Source organism: Nicotiana tabacum, chromosome 9 (genome assembly GCF_000715075.1).
Source record: "Nicotiana tabacum cultivar K326 chromosome 9, ASM71507v2, whole genome shotgun sequence".
Taxonomy (NCBI): domain Eukaryota; kingdom Viridiplantae; phylum Streptophyta; class Magnoliopsida; order Solanales; family Solanaceae; genus Nicotiana; species Nicotiana tabacum.
In genome coordinates, this window is record NC_134088.1 from 9,856,907 (window position 1) to 9,877,813 (window position 20,907).

At 37.9% G+C, this 20,907-nt stretch overlaps 1 protein-coding gene across 1 annotated transcript; it reads right to left on the minus strand.

Annotated features, from left to right (window-relative positions):
• Positions 1-362: 362 nt before the first annotated feature.
• LOC107807700 (uncharacterized) lies at positions 363-9,923 on the minus strand. Its single transcript, XM_016632136.2, has 9 exons — positions 9,675-9,923; positions 9,477-9,527; positions 8,249-8,270; positions 7,957-8,071; positions 4,201-4,233; positions 2,959-3,084; positions 1,470-1,576; positions 1,311-1,382; positions 363-911 (listed from the first exon to the last, which is right to left on the minus strand). Exons 1-9 carry the CDS (start codon positions 9,816-9,818, stop codon positions 550-552), a joined length of 1,032 nt encoding a protein of 343 aa, XP_016487622.1. The 5' UTR covers positions 9,819-9,923; the 3' UTR covers positions 363-549.
• Positions 9,924-20,907: the final 10,984 nt, after the last annotated feature.

The following is a 20,907-nucleotide window of genomic DNA, read 5'->3' on the forward strand; positions in this document are numbered from 1 at the left end:
TACACACAACAGACACAAGTACAAGCTCCTCAATGAGAGGGAAATAGTTGCTGGCGAAGTGTAGAGTTCATTGCTCAAACAGACACTCAACTATTGAAAATTATATAGTAAAGTTATTTTTATTTTGTAACATAAGTCATTTTTCTATACCCATATCACACCAAGAGTCCCTTGGCACCGGATTTGTCCAAGTTCTGGCTCCCAATAGCTGATCTAGCATTATAAACAGATCATATACACTTGACAAAATCAAAAAATAAAATCCGACCTGCAACAACCCGATGCTCTCCCTCTCCTCCAGCTAGAGAGTTTGTTGGACAGAACCGCGCAACGTGATATTGTGTTTATCATGGCACATAATGTAATCTTGAAGACAGTACATATAAAGTGACTCTTGAATAACAAATGATCATATGAATCTTTCCTTTCCAGAGAAGCAATCAGATTGGTATTCTGGACTGCACATGGGGGCCGGGATCAAGTTTGCATTATACACACGCCAAACAAAATGACGATCATTAGTATACACATTCACATTGTGTTGTTCATCTACAAAAGAGAGGCAGTGACAGAACCTCTGCTTGGACTATTAAACAGTATATGTTCCTCCTCTAATCTTGTTTTGTCTCCGATGACAGAAATCCAAGTTTCTGCAATCTTCTCCACTCTTCCGTTTGAAATTTCTGCGATGGTGAAGGCTCGCGATGTGCCTTCGGATTCAGCTGTCAAAGCTGGGGGTCTAACCCGGGGAACAATAGCTCCATTCAAGTATATGGTATTATCATTTCCGACCACTATCATTTTACGAAAGCCATTTCCTAAAGCAAGTTGTTTATGCATGTGACCGAAAATGACCAATGGGACCGAATATGGAGCAGCCTCTTTTAGTTGGGCCAAGGCATGTGCTAGATCTGCACGAAATATAACAATCATATGCTGATGAAACAAATTGTTTTTGAGTTGATCAGATTTGATTAATCAAGATTTGGATTACTACTCTCATCAGGACAAATGGGTTGTAGCATTGAAGGACTTCAGAAACAAAGATATCAATTACTCCCTCTGCCTCTATTTATATGGAACAGTTTGGATTTCGAGACTCAAACTTCTTAATTTTGATTGTGAATTCGAACATAGAATCTTTAAATTTTTTGAAATAAAATTTACATATTTGGAAACTATGTCAATAGACAAAAGTACTATAAAGTTATAATAATTAAAAGGCATATGAAAAAATCACGGTCAAAGAAAAACTCTCAAAATCCAAACACCGCCACGTAAATTGGGACCGAGGGAGTAATAATTATTACCTGGATCACCATGGTCGCCACCTCCAACAAACCAGTCTCTTCCGCAGATGTCATCTATTTTAGCACCTAGCCCTGCATGTCTTATTCTTAAAACCTCAAAAATTTCCAGCAGCCGGTAGAAGTACCTCAACAAAATACTACATCAGCAAGCTAATATACCCGTTGGACCATTATGAGCAAGAAATATAATTGAATGATCCTCTGGAGTGCCCATGGCAGCTTGTAAGATCCTCTCAGCGCTCCTATCCATATCATGGACACCATACCTATGAAAATAATTGAGATACATTAAGCGTTTTTTTTATCAGTTTGAGATACGTTAGAGTTGCAAGTCACAATCTAAGCTACATCCAGAGTGTTAAAGCAGAAGCTTGAGCTTGCAGATATTATCTGCATGATATGACGCTCTTTGGCAAAGCCACCTCTGATATAGGCATAAGAGTTAAAGATGAAATCATTTAAATCTCAAATATTTCAAGGTCAATAAATTCTTAAATATTACTTAGAGACTAGTTTTGAGCAATTCCTAAATCAAAGTGTCTAACATGAGTTCCATTGAGCAAAAGTGATCAGGCGGTAGCAACAATGGGAAGAAAAATGTCAATCATCAATTTGAAGTATTTATGATCAGAACATGAAAAGAGGGAGGTGGTTCAAGCATGGGGGGGGGGGGGGTTCTTGGTGCAAGAGGGACACATTATATGTATAAGATAAGATGAAAATTTACGATCAAATGAAAAAGAAAGGGACATACTACACAAGAAATAATAACAAATTGAGTTTTATAATCCATTTAACAACTAAAGATGAAAGCTAACTGCATTTTTTTGCTTTTCTCTTGGTCTAAACTGGAGCTTATAGATGACGCTGAATCGCCTCTAGATCTTGTTAGTTCTCTGCATAGCTAGAAGAAAATATTATTCTGCTTTATGGATGTAGCGTCACAGCACCATCTTAGTGCTGCTTAATAAATTCACACTTGCCATTTCAAAAGAAAAAGATCTGAATCATTGAAAGATTTTAAATACATTTATGCAACTACTTGATTTTCGCCAGATTATTCCCTCGGTTTCTGGGATCTTGTTCAGCCTTGCCCTGCATATAGCTCAAGTTTTTTGTTTATCCAACAAGCAACACAAGAACTAGAGTCATAAAATTGGTTTAGACTATAATGGTATATGAAAGGTTTTCGTTTCTGATCAGAGAATATTGGAAAAGGTTACAAGGTTTCGGACCTTCTATATATCAGGCAGTTTCATAGTTATGCTATAAGTACATGCTTAAAGTAGAAGAGTAAAACAAAAATACATGTGGAGGACAAGCAAAAACAAATTCAGGCATTTTGTTGATGACCTGTAAAGTATTATCAAGGATTTGTGGATAAAACTTTTGAATCAGGCATGTATATTTGTAAGACTATGAAGAGTCGATGTCTACATCAAAGAGTCACACTTATACACCTTCAAGTGCAAAATGCATCAGATACTGCAAATTGTAAATTTTTAGTCCATCAAATTAATAGACAATGCTAAACATGTTCAGATACTCGGGTTAAGCAACACTCACCAATTATACACAAAGTTAGGGTAAAGTGTCAATGTGTATTGAAGAGGAAATAACTAACAAACAAGAGATTAGGACCACAAACCTTGCTTTCAGAAGCTGTTTCCGAAATAAGGGCCTACCACCACAAGAAAAAGGTCGTCCACCAACAACACTGAGTTTTAGCATGGGGAGATCCATGCGACGGTAACCAACATGCTCATCACCAAGACTGACCATTATAAGCTGTCAGTACGCCAATAAGATAACTTTTACAATATAGGTCTTTTGTCCTTATACTATATAAGACATGCTAAAAAATAGATAGTGTGAAATGTGATGTCCAGTAAAGAAAATGAAAAGCTGAAGACAGAATCCCGCTGTTATTAGAAGGACTTGGCTGTCTGACTCATTTTTCTACTCATTAAGCAGATAGCAGTAGATTGAGGAAAAGTGAGAAGAAAAATTGTCCTTGAGAACGTGCATATGTACCAGTGTCATATCATTATTTAACCTTGATTATGACCTGACATACAATCAATCATAATCTTCATTTCCCCCCCTCAATTATGATAATAGGTAGAAATGTTTACAAGGAAGTTTAATAGCTGTAGCTTTAGATACTTGACAAGACAAAATCACAATCCAAAGAATTGAACTATCGAACACATGCAAATGAGACAGTTGAAATTTAAAAGAAACCTTCGCAACATGAGCCAGAGTCCCAGAATCAAGTCATAGGATCAATCTTTGTTCACAGGGAATCAGTCAGCACTCCTAGTGCCAAGAAAGACTAATGTGGGAAACCTAAATTTTAGAACTTAATTCAAATAATTTTTTCTTGCAATTAAATTTATAATTTCCCAACTTTAAGTAAACCTTTTGAAGAGGCAGCATTTTGGAGATTTATGCTTGTGGCACCTCTTAATACCTGCATATGGATAATTCCCTGTGCAAAAGGAGATGCCTTCTTTATGTTTAGATTGCATGTTTTCTTTTAACAGCAAATATTCTCCAGATTGTTGCAGATAAACATGATCGTATGACTTTTTGTTTCCCATAACCTACTTGATACATGTGTCTTATATAAATAAGCACCAGCGGATGTACTGCGAGGACCTTTCTGAATCCTGGCTATTTAATTTCTATCTTGCAACCTATTTTATCATCTATCTTAGCATTCTTTAGAGACAGAGGGGGTGACAGATTGTGAGAAACACAAGATGGAAAGCCATGCTAGAGTGAGAAATTTACAGTCCTAAACATCGCAAATGAACACATAGCCGTGCTATTTTATATATAGAAAAATTAATCAAAAGTAAATTCTTATATAACTCGAAAAACTTACCATTCCAGCTGAAGTTGAACAGCATCTTTTTCCCTACAAATTGGAAGGCACATACTAAGAAAAAAGAACAAGTAGATGACATTTACAATTCAGCAAACAGAATCTGAGAGGTAGAGCATCTCAAACTTAAAATAATACGCCAATGAGACATGCAACTCAGCGGCCAGGAAACAATGAATCTACAATTTTTTTGATAAGGTAAATTAAAACAATGAATCTACAATATCTCGGGTCCTTTTGATATTTCATATTTCAAGCCATTATGTTGTCTATAACTGTGCTGGAAGTTTCTAGGATAGATATGTTTTTGAGGAGAACGTCCTCTAAATTCATTATCATTTTTAATAGGCTCTACCACCAAAGACAATGCTAACTTATCCTACTCACCAGTTACTATTATTGCAACCCATTCATCATTACCCATCACTACTGTTATGAGGCCACAACACTAATTCGACTAACATCATATGCCAACATATCTACAAGAGATTGAATTTCAACAAACAATGGATATGAATAAGAACATGCATTTTTCCTGTAAAACGGATCCATTGGGTTTTAAACTCAACCGCGTGGATGGTCAAAGAATTTGATTTTGGTTTAATGAATTCAGATATCATGTGATGACCCAAAAGGTCATCACTTGTTTTTAAATAAAATTCTGCGTTCCGAGGCCTTAAAAACCTCTTCTAGCATCACCTCGATTTGCGTGCGCAGTCCGGGCGCGTAGCCAGAAAGCTATTATGCGAAAATCTGTGAAGAAAATGATAAATTTTGGCTATAAAATGAATTATGTTGACTTCGGTCAACATTTTGGGTCCCGGAGGGTCCGTAGGAAAATATGGTACTTGGGCGTATGCCCGGAATCGAATTCCGAGGTCCCAAGTCCGAGAAATGAATTTTTTAAAAGAAATTGTTTTCTGAAAAAATATAAAGGTTTTTGAAAGTGAAATGTTATGTGAAACCTGTGGTATCGGGCCCGTATTATGGTTCCGGAGCCCGGTACAGGTTCAATATGATTTATATGTGTTGTCGGTAAAGTGTGTTAAGAAACGAAATCCATTTGACGTGATTCGGACCTTAAATGCAAAATTTGATGTTTAAATTAGTTTTGAGAAATTTCATTGATTTTGAGGTTTAATTCGATGTTCATGATGTTATTTTGGTGATTTGATTACACGAATAAGTCCGTAGGATATTTTTGAGGTTGTGTGTATATTTGGTTTGGAGCCCCGAGGCTCGGGTGAGTTTTGGATAGGTGTCGGGGTGATACAGACTTAGAAAAATCTGGTTTTCTGCTGTTGCTGGTGTCCAGTTATTATGTACCATGCGATCGCATAGGAAGGCTCGCGATCGCATAGTGTAAACTTCAGGGGTCCTGTTTTGTGCTATGCGATCGCGTAGAGTAACTTCTGAGAGGTCACAATTTGTTCTATGCGATCGCATTGTTTCTTTCGCGATCGCGATGTATTAAACCAAGCCTGGGAAGGGAACCTGTTTTCTTCTATGCGATCACACGGCCTTGAACGCGATCGCAGTGACCAATCTCCCTTACCCTATGCGATCGCATTCCTTTCTTCGCGATCGCATAGACCAAAATCCGCCCAGTTATTTTTAAGTTCAAAAACAGAATGTATTACGGGAATTTCACCATTTTTCACAACTTCTTCTTCTCCACACCTCTTGGGCGATTTTTGAAGAGAAACTTCACCATAGCTTTATAGGTATGTAATCCTAAGCTCGTTTTCTTCCATTTTTATCAACACCCATTAGATTTCTAGGCCTAAAATATGAGATTAAGGGTAGAAAATTAGGGATTTGGGTAGAGTTAGGGCTTTTTGATTATTTGGGAATTTGACCTCGATTTGGGGTCGGATTTCAATTGTTGAGTCGAGTCCTATTTGTTATATGGTAATTGTTGAGTACGACGTATAGGCATGATGATGAGTATCTATACGTTGGTGTCAGCATACCCGTGTGTCTTATATTGTGATTATCATGACTTCGTTGTATCTTTCATGCCTTGGTGATGGTTTCTATTTGTTGTGTAAAGTTTGTGGAAGAAATTGTGACCTATGAACATTGAGGAGCATTGGCTCAAGTTGTGCAACGAATTGTGAAAGTATAAGTGATAGTTGAACCTTTAGAGCATTGGCTCGAGTTGTGAAGTGAATTGTGAAGTAAAGTGAGAAAGAGAAGAGATCATTATGTTGCCCCCCCCCCTTGCCGGGTTATTGTTGCTTTATTAGTTATCTCCCTTGCCAGGATGTTGATGTTATTGATGTTGTCCCTTGCCGGGACTTGTTGAACTATTGTTCCCTTGCCGGGATTATTGTTGCAAATTTCATTTATTTTCCTTGCCCCATTGTTTGTTATAATTGTTTGGGTGAGGAAGACAGTTAAAGCACGAAGAGTGATGTCATGTATTGTTTTGTGAGGAAAGAGTGTAAAGCACGAAAAGTGATGCCGTGTACGATTTGTGAGGAAAGAGTGTAAAGCACGAAGGGTGATGCCGTGCTGCACGATGTACCATTCTGTGCCGATTATATTGATTATATGGTAAGGAAAGAGATTAAAAGCACGAAGGGTGATGCTGTGCACATTATTACTATATGATTGCTTTGGTGAGGACGAGAGTAAAAGCACGAAGGGTGATGCCGTACATTTATTGATTCTGATTCCTTGATGATATCCGAGTTATATTGTTTCTTTCGTTTACTTGTTGTATTTCTATTCGGAATTGATATCTTCCCCCGTAGCATGCTACCCCTCCCATACTTGACTGTTTATTTCTGTATTTCTTTTCGCTGTATATATTTGAATTGCACAGGTTTATTTGGTAGTCTGGTCCTAGCCTCGTCACTACTTCGCCGAGGTTAGGCTAGGCACTTACCAGCACATGGGGTCGGTTGTGCTGATACTACACTCTGCACTATGTGCAGATCCCGGAGCAGCTCTTGGACCGTAGTTTGGAGGCTACCTTCAGTCCCCGCGGAGATCCAAGGTAGACCTGCAAGCGTCCGCAGGCCCTGGCGTCTCCTCTATCTTTTATTCCCTGTTTTGTCTTTTTGCTTCAGAAACAGTGTGTCTATTATTTTCAGACCTTGTATTTAGCAGTCTTAAACCGTCTGTGGTACTGTGACACCAGGTTTTGGGGATTAAAGCTTAAGCAATTGTAATAGATGCAAATTTCAGATATTTATTGTTTTCTTCCGCTTAATTTAAATTTCCGCTGCTTATACGTTATCGCTTTATGTTTATTAACAAGAAATAAATGGATAATGAAGTAATTAGTTTAAGGGATTGGCTTGCCTAGCTCACACTAGTAGGCGCCATCACGACTCCCAAGGGTGGGAAAATCCGGGTCGTGACATATCATGATTGATTAGAAACTGCATAATGATACTAGAATGCAACTCCATATGACAATCTGATACCTAGAAATCCTGGTAGTAATTCTTCAAGTTGCATTGACACGTTGAGCTTGGCCAGCAAAACAAGGTACGATGAATTATTAGGAATAAATCAGGAACAAAATGAGAAACATCTAGTTATAAACTATGCCTGAAGCACAGTTGAAGGAGTGAGAAGAAGATGAATCCGATTGATATACACTAAGATAGCAAGTTTAGATCAGACGTAGCATAAAAAAGTAAGTGTTAGCATATATAAACAGGTAAGTGTAAACTAAAGCCAGGCAAATCAATTTAGAGGAAATATGTGTAAGCAGCCGGATAAACTGGAACTTGGACTTGCCTTCCAGAAAAGTTTTGAGTATTCCATGCATCATGGTTCCCCAGAATAACAGCTTTGGTCATCTCTAAATCTGCAATGCTTCGGACTAGATCCACGTTTTCATTCCCAAAATCCCCTGAAGCAAGGACACAATGATTTTTTTCCGATAAGGTAAAGGATTAGCAAGGACTATATGAATTGAACTGATAATTCTTCCAATTTCAATTGGTGGTGAATGAACATAGTAGTTTAAGGATACTATAACTATGTAGTATGCATTGTGGATAAACTGGGAGATGACAAGAAAACATGCCTGTGAATAGCACCAAATCTGGCTGCAATTTTCACATAAAAATATCATTAGCTGACAGATGGATATGAAAATACCAAAAGACATTTAACACAAGAAAAAGTAAAAGGATTTCTCCAGAGAAAGTTCCCATTGTCCCATAAAAAGAAAGAAAAAGTTGGAAAACTAGGGATCCTCCCAGAAGTTAGTTTTGGATAATGAAGCTTGCACTTCACGATCTCTCATGATTACGTTGTATGCCAAGACCATTTGTTTGATAAGTAACAGAGAATCATTCATTAGAACTACTCTAAAGGCGCAGCTGGAAGGGTGATGCTCTGCACATTATTACTATATGATTTTTTTGTTAATCGTGATAATTTTTGTTTCCGTCCAATTAATTACCTTAATTGAAGAGCAGAATGGGATAGAGTTAGCCAACAAAATCATGCGTTACACACCAAAATACAACTATGATTGAGTTCCAAGAGACAAAAAGCAAGAGGAAAAGAAGATGCAAAAGCAAGACAAGTAAAACTTTATAAGTTGTCATTATCCGTCCTCTCACGCAACATCTACACAAGGAAATGTTTGAATGTAGGGGCAAGTTTAGCATGACAAAGAGATCCACGAAACAAGCATTCACGAAAAAGACATCACGATGTCCATACCACGAATTTTTAGTGCACTTCTTGGTGCGACACGTTAACAGTAATAACAATTGGTAGTCAAGAGCTTCAAATTAAAGCAAGTTTGGCTTCCTTTAGTTAACCAATTCAATGCAAAGAGCTTTTTCATTGAGATGATAAACCAAAATCTAGAGCTCCGCTTGTCCACCTTCTTAACTGCTAATAGAACCAAACTCAATACAAAGTCAGCTCAAAGTACGAAAATTCGTCAATTAGCATATTTTGGTAAACTACAGAATATGCTTCATGTGTTCGAGAAATTAGCATATTGACAATAAGCAAAACCTCAACAATTCTAGCACAAAAAAGAACTTTTCCAGAAAACAAAACAAATTATTCCCTCCATCTCAATTTAAGTGGTCCACCTTCTTTCTTAGATTGTCCAAAAGGAATGTCATGCTTCCTTATTTAAAAACAATTTAACTTTAAACTTTATATATTTTACCTTTAATGAGATAATTTGTAGCCACCCAAATATTTATAGCTTGGTCAAACACCATCATATAAATTGTAACGTAGAGAGTAATTAATTAAATTTAAAAAAAAATAAAGAAGCTAAATACCTGCAAGAGTTGAAGAGCCTTCCTATCTTCTTCTAGGTTCCAATCATCATGCTTCACAATTTTTAACATTTCCATAAAAAAGAAACTAAATCAATTCAAATTACAAAAAAAATGAAAGAAAAAGCAAAATAATTCAAATTACAAATATAAAAAAGAAAGTAACAAATTAAGACTTCAGTAACAAATGAAAATGCTTACGACGTCGCCGACGACGGCGATTCGGACGGAAGAGGACATTGAGAAGTCACCGCCGGCGAGTTTTGACGGCGTTGGATGAAGGATGGGGCCGGAAATGCCACAAAACGGAGTCGGCGCGTGTAGCCACGTGCTACCGGTGAACATATAGACGTGTTGCCAACAAATATTTGGGCGCAAAGTGCAATAACTGTTGCAGTTTCCAATTTCTAATTTGCAATTGCTAATAGTCAAATGTAATATTATACTTTTATTTGCTTCTTCTTTTTTTGAATAATTCTACAGTACTGAAATTCTCTTCATTTTAAAAGAAAAATTAATTAACCATTTTGTAGTTGTTCAATATTATTAGGAACTAAAAGAGCAGAAACTGATTGTTTTTTGGTTCAGCTCTCTTTTTTTGTTTGAAAAAAGGTTTACTTGAAAACAATCATAGTGATTAAAACTAGGGGTGTCAATGAATATTCGAAAACCGACCGAATCGTACCGCATCGAACCGATTTTTAGGTTTCTTTTTAAGAAATCGTAGGTTTTTATATAAATTTATAACCGCACCGATAATTAGGGTAGGTTTTTTATTTTATAAAAATAAACCGAAAAAAACCCGAACTGTACCGAATAAATTTTACATGTAGAAAATATATTTATTTAGTAAGTTTAAAAATAATAATGCATTAAATTTTCTTTCAGCCTTGGAATTATGAAAACTATTACAAACCAACAAGTAATTAAACTCAAAATACTAATTCCTAAAACCTATTATGCTACTTCGACTTAAACTAAGTTATTTCAAGTATCTTTATTAGCAAGACACAAAGTATTCTAGCAATTATGAGTAGCAAACTATAATGTATTGAATATGTTTCCTTTCATATAATTTAGATTTATTTTTTTGAATATTTAATCTTCTATAGACTTAAAATTCTTGAGTCCCAACTTGGTATATCTTTCAACTCGTGTGATTAATATTTTCTTTGCCTTTGTTTGATTTCTTTTACGCTGTTGTAGAATAGTTGATGGATCTATACTATAGCCATATTTTTTAAAAAAAATTCATCACCCTTTAAACAATAAAAATGTCTAGAGAGTTTTGCTAAGTCCTATAAAAGAACGTACGTTATTGCAATTCTACTTCTACTGGTGAATTTTACATGATATTAAAAAAATACCGAAAATTAACCGAACCATACCGATACCGAAGAGAAACCGACATGATTGGGACGGTTTTGAAAAGTCTAATTTTAGTTATATATAATAGAATAACCGAAAAATTGGTATGGTACAAATTTTATAAAATAACCGACCGAACCGAACCATTGACACCCCTAATTAAAACTACACAGGCAATTTAACTTTTTATCTTGATTATTCTACCGGATATTCATGCTATCTCCGAGCAATGCAAGTATGAGATAAATTTACTCACCATGATTAGGTAGACAGAAAAAATTACTTAAATATTTTTGTCGATATTGAGATTTTAAACTCTGATATATAATTTTATTGGTCACTTGCCGACACCCTAATGTCCAACTTAGACAATTTTTGAATATACATATATTTGGTTTTCACTTTTTTATATTTTGAATCACTTTAATAATAATTTTGACTTTGTCACCCTGATGGTGTATTATTACTAAAATGTTGATTATGTATTTCACTTCAGTGGTAGGGAGCAATTGTTATTTGGCTTCTCTGCGAGTTTGGGACAACAAACTAGCAATATTGTTAAACCTATATACAGAGGCGGAGCCAGAATTTAAAGATTATGGATACAGAGTTCTAATTATTTTAAGTCTAAATCAATAATTAGTACATATTCAATGAATTTCATAAAATAAATACAAGGTTTGAACTAAATCTACTAGGTTCGACCGAACTCGTAATTGATGGGCTTGCTCCGCCGCTGCGGTTTGTTTGCCCTAAAAACTGGATAACGATTAAACTTATAATGTGATTTTAAGGATACGTGATTTCACCTAATACCAATTGATGAGTATGAAAATTAATAATAGAAATTGACAATAAAATAAAGCAACCCAATATTTGAATGGAATTCGGCCCTCGAGCATGGATACCCTCGAACTGATTGATGCAAGAACAATTAAAAATATAACAAGCTGATGAACAAAAATATAAGCTAAAGAGAAAGTGTTATATTGCTTTGATACGTGAGAATGTAAGGTGCTTACAAAATAATTAGAACCCTCTTTATATAGTAGATGAATCCTATCTATGGTACAATTCTAATTATAGTAGTAAATCCAATGATTAACTAAACAACCGCCCTTGATTTGATATGTTCCAAGATTTCCGCCACGATCTTCGACCAGTCACAAATATCTCGCCTTTCCGTTTGGTCTTGCTAGATGTTTGTCCTGCTCAACCTCGATCATTATCGGTTTCGATCTTGCTAGGTACCTCGAATCCGAACTCGGTGCCTTATCCTCGTGCTTCGATCTGATCTATCACGGGATCGATCTTCGATCCTTAAAATTGGGTGAGCCCGATTTAACCGTATACAGATAGTCCCCTCGTTTTTTGGAGTATAATGACAAGAAACGAATTGAACCTTCGACCTATACCCCGATCTATCATGACGTCGCCACCGTGACGTAAGAGACTGAGGTGACTGAAATGTCTCGTCGGTGCAATCCCCAGGCATTTAATGCATGTAATTTATGGTCGGCCACTAGTGGTCTCGAACCGTCATCGTGAATCTTATAAATAGGTCTTCTTCTCACTTTCTCAAACTTTACTTTGAATCCTTCTTGTGCTAATCTTCAAAACTCTTTTGCATCTTTCAAGTTCATCTACAAATCTTCAAATTCATCTGCAAATCTCCTAAGTTTGATCACTAATCTTTTTTCAAACACCAAATATCCTAGCCCCCATTTTTCTTTGTCCATATAGCTAGAAATGGCCAAAATATTTATGACTGTTTCATAGAAGCAAAAAGCTTCCTCATCTAAGTCGGTCGGCGAACAACCAGCGGCGGAGCCACGCACTGAGGAATTCTTTCCTCCGCCATGTGTCCTTGGCTCCGATTTCAAAGTTGAAAAAACCTCCTCGGTTCCGGGCCGATGTAAGCTAATGTCGAGATATATATGCACAATTACTAATGGCCTTTTAAAATAAGTTAAAAAGGACTGCAACTGGGTAGACAAACATGTGGTGGTACCCTCGCCCGAAGAGTCGATCACTACATTTGTGGATGAGGTTTTGAGCGTTTACATCTACCCGTTCACATTGGGCCCCTTGGATCCGGTTATTATCGACTTCTACAAGAAGTATGAGATCACCCTCGGCCAACTACACCCCTCTTTTTGGAGGATAGTGATACTACTCCGGTTTTTTTCCGAGCCAAGTCTATGGGCTCCCTTTTACTCTCGATCATCTTATATGCTTATATAGCCCCCAACTTTATCGAGAGGGGCTAATAAAGCTTCAGTATCAGTCCTCCAAGTCAGCCTTCGCGAGCATAGATGAGGACAAGGACCGGGGTTGGATAGGCCGATTTGTTCGAGTAAAGACCTCGGACCTGATCCCGGCCGAAAGCATGCCATTTTTAGAGAAATGGAATATGAAACGTGAGTAAAACTCTAATTTCAACTTCTGTTCTTTGTCTTTAATTTTTCATCTTTCCTTACTGGTGTTTTATTTGATGTAGTCGTTGCTTGGATGTCGGGTGCAATTCCTAATCTTGAGAACTAGGTCAGGAGCCTAGTGTCAACATCAAAACAAGATGAACGTGCGTGACGTGAGTTGTCGAAGGGTCGATGGGAGGCCCGAACCCATGGTAAGTTTTCGTATAACCCGATAACTCCGATCACTGTCCAAAGTTCCCTTTTGATCTCATTTTCCCTTTTTCCGAAGGCCTTGGGAAAGACGTTCTGATGAGGCCCCCATCAGGTGATGAAGAAAATCTTCCCCAATCGTCTGCTCCGAAATAGAAGAAAGAGAGGAAAAGGAAAGAGGTTTCGAGCTCCATGAACTTGGATGAGCAAAACACAAAAAGAGGCGAACCCACAAGGGGGATGTTACCCCTTTGTCAATGGATTCAGTCCTCAGGCTACGAGATGAGCCCGAAGAGGGCGAACAAGAAAAAGAAAAAGAAGATGATTCAGGGATGGTAGCCCGTACTCGAGCTAGCATCCGATGGGGATCGATACCGATTGGTCTAAGCTCGATGAGGTCGAGGAGGAGGCTTCAGCACCAAGTCCCCATGCCGAAAGGCGTTTTGCCTCGGGTCGAAGAGGCCATTGAAGAGGCAGTGGGTGCTGAGCTCGAGGCTCTTCGAGATGAAGAGAACACCCCAAGTGACCCACTTGAGGCAATTGAAATTGGAGATTCCCCATCGCTTCCTTTATTTTCTGAGGGGATGATTCAGGAGGCTCGGGCCATGAAGGCTTCTTCCATAGAAGGAGCCCATGGAGGGGAGGACCTTTTCCGTAGTTGCTTTATTGGGATTGAGGACATCCCTCGATTGAGCGACTTGGAGACATCGAGGAAAGATTCGGGTGGAGCGCCGGGTCTCTTCATTGAGAACAACAGGCTCTGAATCGGGTAAGTTTTAATTCCCCTCGCTGGTATCATACTTGCGTTTTCCCCTTTTGTCTAATTTTTTTCTTCTATCTGTGTGGATTTGGTGCTTTATCAGGAGGCATTCTCCAAATCTCGGGCGGAACTGAGCCGGTATGAGACCGATATTCAAAGGCTTACCGAGGAGAAGAATGCCCTTGAACTTCTTAGTGGGCGGAAAGAAGAGGAAATCAAAGGCCTCCGAACTGAACTGGCAATGGCTCAGAAAGAACAGAACGAGCTGACCGAGCAGGTAAATAAAGTCCTAGAAGCTCATGGCCTCAGTTCGGGAGTGGTGGCTAACGATTCGATCTCACGGGTCTAGCAACTACACGAGACGATCGGGCAACTCCGTGGAGAAGTAGATGGGGTGAAGGCGGAAACCATAGTGTGGAAGAAAAATATGGACCACCTTGCCTTAGAGAAAGAGACTACTCGAGCTCAGTTATCCTCGGCTAAAAGCCAGCTCCAAGGTATGAAAGAGAAGAACTTGGCACAAGCCGAGAAAATGAGGAGCTCCAAGCTTAGTTGATCACGGAACTTGCAGTGGTGAAATCCGAGGCTAAAACGGCTAAGGCCGATGCTAAGGCAATCGTGGTCGTCTACCGATCTGACGCCGAAGCCGTTCAAGCTCGAGCAAAGGAAGTTGCTGATACTGCTCAGACTCGATCATACTGGGTCGCCGAGCTTGCCAAGTGCCAGTCCCGAAGGGAAACTCTCGAGGAGGTCCACGCTCGTGGCTTCGATCTCACTGTAGAGATCAAAAATGCAAAAGAGCTTGAAGTCGAAGCTAGAGCGTTGGTCTCTTACGATGATGATGATTCCAGGAGCGTGAGCAGATCCAAGAGCGGAGAAGATCCTAATGTCAAAGATGTAGCTCCCGGGGAGGATTAGACACTTAGGATTTTTCTTTTTTGAATTTTTGTGTAGGAGCCTGATCGGTCCTTGTAAATATTTTTATATATGAAAGGTCTCTTTGCTTTCTGACTTATCTTTATTTCAATTTCTGCCTTGTGAAAATTCTATTTCGTCCATGCCTTGTGAAACTTTTGTTCATGAGTACAAGGCTCGGGCAATTTGATCGAAGTCGGACTAATATAGTCTTTGTAATCGAGTGAGTACTTGATCGAAATCGAAGTAGGATGACCCTTAGGTTTTATTTGAGTGAGGATGACTTCTCGAATTCAAAAAATAAAATGGCCCTTAGGCTGTCGAATTAGGCTGATATGGCCTTAAAAAGAATGACTTTTATCCTTTCTCGGCTTAAAAAGTTAATCATATGAAAATTGGTTATGTCTTAGCACAAGATAAATCTGTACCCATTAGAGTTATCGAAACCCTTTGTTTCGTTACACCTTATCATGAAATAAGCTTGTTCGGGAGTTCGAATAATTCGGTACTCCTTAGGATTTTCGAGGGTTGATATGATCGAAACCCTTAGTAAATTTGCCGAGGGTAGCCTTTTAAACCGGTTTTATGAAAATATTTGAAGGCCTATTTTATTATGGAATTCGGACGTCTTCGAACCGTATCATTTTGGCCGTAGCCTTTAACTTGGGATTCGACTCTCGGGATCGTTTCCCTGTTACATTCCGTACTTGTTCGAAGTGTCAGTCCCCTAGTGGGGCGGCCGTGGCCTATGAAATCGATGGTTGCCTTTCTAAGGTCTTACGATCTCAAGATCTTAGTAATTCGATCATGTCAATTTATCGGATGGCAGTCCCCGAGTGCAGGGTTAGTTGTTCGAACTTAGTTGTGATCGACCTTTAAGCCAGTTTCCACGATAGATCATAAGTACGAAATTGTAAGGTAAAATTTTCTAAGACATGAAATGTTTGTCAAAGAAAAATGCTTCTCTTAATAGATGATTAAACATGTGTACATGTTCGATGTTAGGGCTCGAATAATCTACATGGGCACGGTTCATTCGACTGTTTGGGCCCTACAAAGTTTGCCTATCGAGACCCTGTTAACACGAAGCACTTTTCCTTACAATATTCGAGAGGGTGATGCCCCCCAATATTCGAGGTTGATTGTAAAGAAATCTTGAATAATGTTGAATTGCTCCAAGGTAGCACAAACAATGGTTGCCTCTTTAAAAACGTTGCTAGAAAAACCCATTTAGGAAAAAAACGGTCTAAGGGAAAAAGAGTGCAACATGTGCTTTCAAACCTAAGGACTTTGTGTTGAAGAATTCCTCGATTGTCTTCGATCGGACACCTGCAATTGGTTAGTATAAAATATAAGTGAAAATGGAGAAGGTCGTACCTTAGCAGTAATATCATTTGAGAAGTGATATGTTCCAATGTCACAACCCTTTTTTACAACCTCACTAACCCTCTTAAAATAATAAAAGATTTAATAAAAGCTTGAAAAAGGGTTTTCAATTGAAAAAGTGACAAAATTTTGTGTTCAAAAGGATTAACTCAGAGTCGCCACCTGACATTTGATTTCGGTGTGTCAGGTCACCGTTTTTTTTCTAAAAATAATTTTTCCTTTTAAAAACACTTCAAACTTTACAACTAAGTCTACACCAGAGATTCGGGTAATAGGGTTCATTTGACTCGGGGAGAAGGTGTTAGGCACTCCCCAAGTCCCGTAACGAGTACGGTTGCATACTTGATCTAGTCGGCTTTTAAAAATATTCAAGTTGAGGTAAAATCACGAAAAAGCAAAATAAGCACACACGAAGCTCGAGGTCGTCCCCACCTAAAAAACAAAAATGAAATACTACGAGTTCTACTATCGATCTCCAAGTACAAATACTTCGGGGCATACCCCGGAATAAAACATATACAAATCCTTCGGGGCATTCTCCGGACAAATTTAACTAAGGGAAAGACCTCTCGCCTCGAAACCAACAAAAATCTCGAGGCTCACCTACCCAAATGCGGTCGGCCTAAACATGCTACTAACGGGTAAGTTATAAAAGTAAAATAAATAAAAGAGTATTAAATAAAAGAAAAATTCAATTCATGCTCAAATTTGATTCGTTCTATTTAAACTCAACCCAACGATCCATATTCATCAACAAGAGATGTGCACACAATATGATGCAAAGCATTCGGAACAGACCAAAACAAAGGCAAAGCAAACAAAGAGCATTCTTAAAGTGTAACTCATAATATCTAATGCAAACAAAGAAATGGGCAAATGTCTAACTGAAATTTTCCTTAATGACCGAGTAAGACAAAGCAAGGGAATGACCTTAATTTAATATGAGTTGGCAAAGTTAACTGCAGATTGTCCAATTTTGATTTTTTAACTACACTAAAAGGAAGATTCATGACCATAACTGGATATTAATGTTACTAACATTGTAATTTTAAGCTCCAATCTATAAGACCATTTAAACCTCAAATTTGCCTTTTCTTTTTATGATTTTTAAAAATACTACTCATGTGAAAGTACCCCTTCATTTAACAGTGTATTCTAATCACATTATAAAATACTTATAAAAGGGCAGAACACTAGAGTACTCTAAATTTTACACAAAGCTAGTAAAAGAAATAAACACCAAGAATGAAAGGAAAATACTAATAGATTCAATGTCTCAAGAACTGGATTCTAGTAAATGCTTGAAGGAAATTCAGTCATGTTTTCATTTGTGACTAAAATTGGCTAAATGAGCAGAGAATCACGCCTTCAACCAACAAAGAAGGCCTCGCTGTAGGTAAAAATAGTAAAACATAACTTGTCAACTATAATTATAAAACATGAAATTAAACCAACCAATTCAAACTATTAAGGAGGCACCAACAGACCTTTGTCAACAAATAAACTAAGACAGCAAATCCAATGGTTTCCATATTCATCATGTAAAACTCAAAACGATTAAACCCTAATATTCCAAATAGTCACATACCAAATCAATGATCAAAGAGTCAGATCGAACTACAATCCGACATGTCTAAACCAAGCATATTCCCATCACTAACATGTATAAACACAAGAGTAAAACAGAGCATAAGAAACAAAAGAAGATTGTATCTAAATAAACTGAACGAAGAGGAGAGAAGTAAGGTGAACCTGTGAGGAAAGTTGCCTTCAATATAACAGTAGAAAAATCAACAAATACACACTCCTCGATTCTGGAATCAGAAACAGTGACAAAAGCGAACGAACCGCGATTAAGACCACAACCAGACCTCGGACGACAAGCAGGAACTCGAATTGTCTCCAAACCTCGGCTTAATCATGCAACTTCAATCATTTTCGGAAAATAAAAATTGAATGGAAGAAATTAAAATATTTTTTGGGGGGGTGTTTTCTGATTTTTGAAATGGAAACCAAATTCGACCAAAACCTAAAATCAACTATTTTTCTTTTTTTTCTTTTTCTGAAATGTAAACCAAAAAAGAAATCTGAGAAAAACTCAAAGAACCCTAGAACCCTTTTTTGTTCTCACAGTTTCTCCTCTATATTTTTCTCTGCCCGAAAATTCTGTCCAAGACCCAAATATATAGTCAGTCTAGAAGCTTCTCCTTCCTTCCTCTCCAAGAAAACTATAAAATCTCAACGGAATTCCCAGAAAATCAAAACAAACATCGGAAAATCTCTTCTATTGGTGAGATAAGAAAAATGGAGGGAGTAGATCGAGTGCAACTCAATCCTATGCACCCCATTTTCCCTATTTTCGCCTAAAAGAGTAAATCCGAAGATGAAAAATAAGAAGAAAATGCATAGAATTAATTACTAATGATGAGGGGGGACCATGAGGGGACCAATGCTTACGTGGAAGGAATTTCCGGTAGGTTTGGGAGGTGTCACGGCGGCAGAGGCGTGTGAAGGGGTGGGGCGCCGATTTAGTGTTCTTTGGTTAGGTTAGGGTTAATGAAGATTAAGTTTTTATATGGGGGTGTGGGGATTAATCGTGGTCGTTGAATCCAGGGGTTTTGGACGGCTAAGATTAAAACAAATTGGGGCGGCTTGGCGGGTACTTGGGGCGGGTTAGGCGGGTTTCATGGGGGATGTGGGTTGTTGGGTTGTTTGGGGCGGGTTGGAGGAAATTGGGCTGCTGAAATTCCACAAAATTGGGCCAACTTTATCTTAAATTGAAATCTAATTAAAATAACTACCTCAAAATCATTCTTCCTTTGAATAAAATAAGAGTATTGTAAATTATTAGTAAGGAATAAAATATAGAACTAAAATAAGGTAAACCGCAATATAAAGTGTAGATATTTTGTATTTCCAGAGATTATACTAAAATAATAATAAAGAAAAATACGTTAAAGTCATGGCAATATTAAAATAATATCACTATATAAAAATATTAATAACCTAATAATAAATAGAAATAAGATAAAACATGAAACTATTTTTGTATTTTTCAATTTTTGTGCCTTAAAAAATAGAATTATAATTAAAAATGAAGTGAAATCCTATAGAAATAACTCAAATAAATATCCTAAAAATACTAGAACTTTTAAAAGTAATTCTAATGCGAGAGTCAAAAAATTACATGTCTACAGCTGCCCCTTTTTGACGGGAAACACGAAGTGTTTTCAGACAAAGAACAAGAAGACATATTTTTGACCCAACCTTTATTTAGAGAGACAAAAACTAAAAGAAAAGAAAATGTGACCGAGCGCTGGTATCTGAGCTCTCTACATATCCTTGGCTATAAAGGAATCAGGCCACGTGTAGTTCGGAGTGAGAAGATCGATGGAGTATACCGAGGTGGAGAGCTGAGTGAAGTGCTGTCGAGGTTCCGATCCGCGGTTTCTGCCATTACATCAAAAATAAAAGGAAAAATTACAGCAGAAGTAAAAGAAAAATACAAGATCTTATCTACTTCTTGTCTTGAATCTTCCTTGAATCTCTACTTGATCTTCAATATGAAACTGAAAAAAATGGACCCTGTTCTTCAGGTGGGCTCCTGATGCTTCTTAATTTGCGAATTGAAGTAACTCTGAAATGAATTCCCTCGTTCTCCAGATGGGCGCCTGCCAATAGCTTGACTTTGGTATAGAATGAGTTCCCTTGTTCTCCAGGTGGGTGCCTGATTTCCAAAACTTGAATTGTATTCCCTCGTTATCCAAGTGGGTGACCGATTACCAACAATTTGAATTGTATTCCCTCGTTGTCTAGGTGGGCGCCTGATTACCAAAAACTTGAACTGTATTCTCTCATTATCTAGGTGGGCGCCTGATTGCCAAAAACTCAAACTGCATTCCCTCGTTATCCAGGTAGGTGCCTGATTGCTAAAACTTGAATTGTATTCCCTCGTTATCCAGGTGGGCGCCTGATTGCTAAAACTTGAATTGTATTCCTTCGTTATCCAGGTGGACGCCTGATTGCTAAAACTTGAATTATATTCCTCGTTATCGAAGTGGGTGCCTGATTGCCAAAAACTTGAACTGTATTCCCTCGTTATCTAGGTGGGTGCCTGATTGCCAAAAACTTGAACTGTATTCCCTCGTTATCTATGTGGGCGCCTGATTGCTAAAACTTGAACTGTATTCCCTCGTTATCCAGGTGGGCGCCTAATTGCTAAAACTTGAACTATATTCCTCGTTATCGAGGTGGGCGCCTGATTGCTAAAACTTGAATTGTATTTCCTCGTAATCCAGGTGGGCACCTGATTGCTAAAACTTGAATTGTATTCCCTCGTTATCTAGGTGGGTGCCTTATTGCTAAAACTTGAAATGTA

Coding starts and splice junctions, on each gene's coding strand:
- LOC107807700 (XM_016632136.2), bottom strand. CDS start 9,818: ATGTTCACCGGTAGCACGTGGCTACACGCGCCGACTCCGTTTTGTGGC. Junction 9,528..9,674: donor TCGCCGTCGTCGGCGACGTC/GTAAGCATTTTC, acceptor AAAATTGTGAAG/CATGATGATTGGAACCTAGA. Junction 8,271..9,476: donor AGGCTCTTCAACTCTTGCAG/GTATTTAGCTTC, acceptor TGAAAATTGCAG/CCAGATTTGGTGCTATTCAC.